General features: G+C 39.7%; 1 protein-coding gene across 1 annotated transcript in view; it reads right to left on the bottom strand.

The window, feature by feature from the left end:
- Positions 1-6000, bottom strand: part of LOC138950809 (intermembrane lipid transfer protein VPS13A-like) — a gene marked incomplete at its 3' end in the record, with an annotated part of 220607 nt that overhangs the window by 194402 nt on the left and 20205 nt on the right. Inside the window, 2 exon segments of the mRNA XM_070322526.1 lie at positions 1645-1725; positions 4607-4666. Coding sequence (XP_070178627.1) covers positions 1645-1725; positions 4607-4666 — 141 coding nt within the window.

Genomic DNA, 6000 nt, shown 5'->3' on the forward strand with positions numbered 1-6000 from the left:
TTACAAAAGAGCAAAAACTTTTCGAGGTATAAGCCTGTGACAAAGGTGATCCTCACACTGATACCTGATACCCCCCGGACATATATTAGGCCTAGCGCAGAAGCCCGCGAGGTGACATCCGACTCATTCCGTGGTGGAGGGTCACGTTTGTCAAAGCGTGCAGATCAAGCACATTAAACAAAAAAAGCAGAGTGCAGTTAAAAGATGTGTGTGTGTGCAAAGTAAACGGTGAAATGAACAACATGAAAAGAAATAAACTCAAAAACCTCAAGATCCGCCTGTGACAAAAAAATAAGAGAAAGCATAAAATAAGTACATGTACAACAAACAAAATAGATCATGGACACCGAGGTGCACAGATAGATAAAACAAATCACAATACATGGCTGCCAACCTTATAACTATGAAATTCCTGTGGGGGTCCAGTCACAAAATGTGTGGTATCCCCCCTTGTCCGACTTGTCGATAAAGTTATAGTTCGTCTTATAATGCGATAAAAACCTCACTTTAGCCTTTGCTTTTTAGTCTTTTTTGTTGTTTTCGCCGCATTTTTAGAAGGCCAAAACCTGAAAGAAGCAGAACTTATTTTCTGTACATGCGCGCATCGACTTGACTGGTCTGGGTTAACCAGAGCGTCTTTTCTCTGATTTCGTCCACACAAAAAAAGGCTGCTTTCACAAATTATTTTAGAAACTGTCTTAATCGGGAAAATCAAACAATTTCGGAATTTTGTGACGGATTTCAAACACCGGGAGATTCCTGAAAAATTCGGAAGGGTTGGCAGCTATGAGAATATTTTATGAACATGATCACAGTCTTCAAGCCTGGAAAGAGCAAAGTAAGAGTTGAGAACATTTAGTAGAAGGAAGTGTAACACAACATCAAAGTGAAAGTTTAGGACATTTCAGAGGAAGACGCAGCACACAACAGTGACTCTATAGATCAAAACAACAACGGAGCAAGAATCTCAGACCATCATGCATGTCAAGAGGTTTGGTGCCATCACTGAACTACCCGACACCAAGTTCACAACTGAGTCAACTAATTCCTTTACAAAATGATGCAAATGTACATGCACTAGACATTTAGAGGTCAAAATACCACTAGAGAAAAACAAATATTCACTGGAAAACAAAAAAACAACCCATTCACTACAAAAGCTATAATACAATCAACCCAGACTACGCACCTTGTACAGTAATTCATGGACTATAGGGCGATACCTTTTCCTTCGTTCCTATTCAATGTGTCTTACAGAAAGTAATTGCCTTCAATTTGCGACTAAACAGGCATGCTTACACAATAGGTCTAGTCTCACTGCTGCCACCCCCCCCCCCCCCCCCCCCCCCACATCACGTCTGCAGTAGGTCACAATCCAACTTCAAAATAGATCACGGCAGTACATGGTCATGAAGTGAGACTTACTCAGTATTAGGTATTGGCCTTGCTTGCAGACAAATTCTTTTTTCTTCCCGAAATGAATGGGAGTGCCTTGTTATATAGGTAGCGCCTTAAAATCCAAAAATTACGCTACCAAAATTTCCACATTCCATACAGCTGACCGATTCTTTGCTGCATCTACAACTAAATCTATGAATAAAAAACATACAAAACACAGAAAAATATATGGTGAAGAGCACATACCAGAATCTGTTCTTTGCTCAACCCATCTAACAAGGGAGAACAGCTGTTCCAGTACATGGACACACAATCCAAGCGCACCAACTGGAAGAACAAAAATCAAGTCATGGTTATTACTCTCATAATCATTGCTTTCATTTTGTTCATCACTAGCAAAAAACTGTGAAAACACTGAAGAAGACGAAAATTAGAGTTGATACTAATGTGATTGTAGTTATTGGCTGTTATGCAAATGATGTTGATTGTCATAGCTACTGTGAGGGACTGACATTACAAAAACTGTTTTCACCCGTATGTATGTCTGTGTCTGTCTGTTTGCCAGATATTTTGTCATTCTTTCTTTATTTGGTGTTCAACGTCGTTTTCAACCACGAAGGTTATATCGCGACGGGGAAAGGGGGGGAGATGGGATGGAGCCACTTGTTAATTGTTTCTTGTTCACAAAAGCACTAATCAAAAAATTGCTCCAGGGGCTTGCAACGTAGTACAATATATTACCTTACTGGGAGAATGCAAGTTTCCAGTACAAAGGACTTAACATTTCTTACATACTGCTTGACTAAAATCTTTACAAACATTGACTATATTCTACACAAGAAACACTTAACAAGGGTAAAAGGAGAGGAGAAACAGAATCAGTTAGTCGCCTCTTACGACATGCTGGGGAGCATCGGGTAAATTCTTCCCCCTAACCCGCGGGGGGTAGATATTTTGTCAGCCTGCCTGTTTGTCGATCTATCCTAATCCTCCTGTTTAGCTTTGTGCATATCTTCTTAAACCCATGCATTTTTGTATGTGTATACAACTTTGTCACTCCTGCGGGAATGTCATGTTTTACTGTGCATGTGTGTGTGTGTGTGAGTGTGTGAGACAGAGAGAGAGAGAGAGAGAGAGAGAGAGAGAGAGAGAGAGAGAGAGAGAGAGAGAGAGAAAGAGAGAGAGCAAGAGAGAGAGGGAGAAATGAGAGAGAGGGAGAGAGAAAGAGGGAGCGCAAGAGAGAGGGAGAAATGAGAGAGAGGGAGAGAGAAAGAGAGAGAGGGAGAGAGAGGGAGAAATGAGAGAGAGGGAGAGAGAAATAGAGAGAGCAAGAGAGGGAGAAATGAGAGAGAGGGAGAGAGAAAGAGAGAGAGCAAGAGAGAGGGAGAAATGAGAGAGAGGGAGAGAGAAAGAGAGAGAGCAAGAGAGAGGGAGAAATGAGAGAGAGGGAGAGAGAAAGAGAGAGAGTGTGTGTGTGTGTGTGTGTGTTAGCTTATCTGTGTGCAAAACTATGCCCCATCAGAAGTTCATTTTGACAAATAGTCAATGACACATACGCGCACACACAAAAGCAAACACACACACGCAAGCATATATATATATATATATGTATATATATATATATATACAGTCGAACTCGCTTAAGACGAATCACTGGGGATCGGAAAAAAAGTTCGTCTTAACCAAAATTCGTATTAAGAAAATTGATTGATTTTTTTATTTTTTTTTTAAGTCTTGTACATTTTATGGTGTTTCAATTTGTTTCTTTCGCAACTTTCATGCTGCTTCACGTTTAGACAATAAAGTGACATATTCAGGTACATGTTCATGTGTGTCTCATGTTGAGTGATGATTGTTGAGTTTGAGTGAGAGTGAGCACACAGATGTTTCATCCAGTTGTTACGTTTTTGGTCACACACACGCACACACTGACACTGTCCACATTCGCGGTGTTCCTATCATTTGTCCGGAATCACTTACCTTGGCGACGGGTAGCAAACCTTGGCCAATTTAGTTTTTGTTTGTTTGTTGCAACATGATGTTCAAATCCAAATCGAAAGCACTGACTGACTGATAAACTATCGCGAACCGGCGAACGCAAACGTTGAGAGTGTGGTTTCCCTTGTCCAAGGGAAACCACTCTGGCATCTATATTTTTTGGCAATGGCTTCCGTTGATGTTTCGTTTTTGGTATTCGCGAAGGAAATAAACGTCAGTCAGTCATTCATGTTCAGTGTCTGAGCTATCAATCACTGATTCTAAATTTGAAATTGTTTTGTGAGTACAGTGTAATCAGTTTAACTTTATTCAGTGATCGGTTGAGCAATGGTTCAAGCAGTCGACGCAAGGGAAGACTTTGACACATGTATTCAAACTTCTCAAATTCCCATGGATGAGTCGCTGAAAGCATCGTTGATCTTCACCCGATTTTTGAGTATGGTAGACAGGGTGGATGCCGATATCCCATGCTTTGCAGCAACCGCCGATTTTAAACCAGTCTTCATGTCCACGTCGCGTAAAATTTGTAGTTTTTTCTCAAGAGAGATCGCTCGTTTTTTATCTGCCATCGTTGTAGGCGATCTGTCTGACTGCAGTCGCGATCAAAGCTGATCCTTATATCAGTCATTCATGTTCAGTGTCTGAGCTATCAATCACTTTGATTCTAAATTTAAATTTGTTTTGTGAGTACAGTACAATCAGTTTAACTTTATTCAGTGATCGGTTGAGCGATGGTTCAAGCAGTCGACGCAAGGGAAGATACTCTTTGCAATATGATTACATCCGGTCCATGTGCGTTGATAAACATGGCGGAACACTTGCATTCCGGCGCTTTTGACACATTCAAACTTCTTAAATTCCCATGATATGTCGATCTCGGGACGAGTTTAAAGATTTCGTCATAAGCGTGAGTAAATTACAGACATTATGCATGCTTGGGAATCCAAAAAGTGCTCGTTATAAGCATAAATTCGTTATAAAGAATTCGTTTTAAGCATTTTTTTTAAGCATGAAGAAAGAGGTATTCAGTTGGGAACTTAAAACTAATACGTCATAAGTCAAAATTCGTAACAAGCGTGTTCGTTTTAAGTGGGTTCGACTGTATATAACTTTGTGTCTGCTGATGTCTGTGTAGTGTTGTTGATCAGCAAGAGACATTTGTTGTTTATGTATGTGTAACATGTATACAGCTACTTGACTGGCTTCTCACCTTGTAGATCTGGGTAACAGCTTCTTTGATCACCGTTGGTTTCCAGTTTTCGTCCGTCGTCTGCAAAACAACACACAATACAGTTAGAGACCTGCCCTCAAAGTGTTTTCAATATTGAGCGAATTTAATTACAATTCAGTCTTCTTCTTCTTGTCGATCACCTTTACACTTGGAGTCCAGCTCTGGATATGAAGCTGGTGGTCTTATCATAGCTGCCAACCTTCTGAAGTCAAAATCCAGGAGCCAGGGGGTCCAGGGAGACCGTATAGTCTTGAATATGAGCAGGGAGAAGTTGTAAAATTCAGGAGATTCCCGGAAAATCTTGAAGGGTTGGCAGCTATGTCTTATGTAGAGCCTTCACAGGTATCACGGCTCAGTTATCTAACAGTGCCATTTACAAATAGGGGGGGGGGGGATTCAATTTCTTAAAGCTGCACTATCTGCCACTGAATCTGTCAACTTGTCAAAAAGGAAATAATAGCTGCCGGTTAGTATGTTAAACAAACCGAAAATACAGGGCCATGTAAAAAACATAAATATGTATTTGAATGTCATGCCTTTTTTCTTGTTAGTGCTACAAAACAAAACGCCACACTTACAGATGTATTGCACAGACAGACTTTAAATTTCTCTTTGAAGATAATGATCGAAGTGTTGTATTGTTCAGTGGTGCATGGAATTACAGGATTCCATAAGGGGCCAGCCAAAAGTGAGCCAGAAGGTTCATTTTTTCCCGCCGTCCCTAAAACTTTTTTTTCATTTCTCAAAAAAACAAAAACTTTTGGCAGATTTTGCGAAGGGGCCTACCCAGACTTTAAAATCGACAAAATTTATTAAAAAAAAATTTTTTTTTTTTTAAAAAGCCATCCTACCAACCCTATATTATTTGGTCATGTTACCCTAAACCAACATATATTTTTGTTTGGCCTAATCCCTGGAGTGCTCATGTCAAAGTAATGCCAACTTTTTGAAACTCTCTGAGCCCTTCACCAAAAGATTATGGTTAATTCATTAGATTAACTCTGACTCTGTACATTTGCATCGGTACCGATCTGGCAGAACATTTTCTCAAAAACAGTACGATTCACATGAAATGTAGTGCGTCCTAGGACCCGCACTTCTCAGTTAAAGTACATCGCAGGAGCCCCTACAAGACAAGACAAGACAAATTAATTATTAAGGAGGGTAATGACATAGGCATACAGGCGTTTTTTTTACAATACAATACAATACAACAATACAATAACTTTATTAATCTCTAAAAGAGAAATTGCATTGCTGAGCGTTTGTGTCCGTAATAATAACATACATAAAACATTCAAAATAAACATTTGTTCTTTGTCCTGAGAAAATACAGCACATTGGTTATCACATAAGAAAGTATATTAAAAATA

This window comes from Littorina saxatilis, linkage group LG16 (genome assembly GCF_037325665.1).
Source record: "Littorina saxatilis isolate snail1 linkage group LG16, US_GU_Lsax_2.0, whole genome shotgun sequence".
Classification (NCBI taxonomy): domain Eukaryota; kingdom Metazoa; phylum Mollusca; class Gastropoda; order Littorinimorpha; family Littorinidae; genus Littorina; species Littorina saxatilis.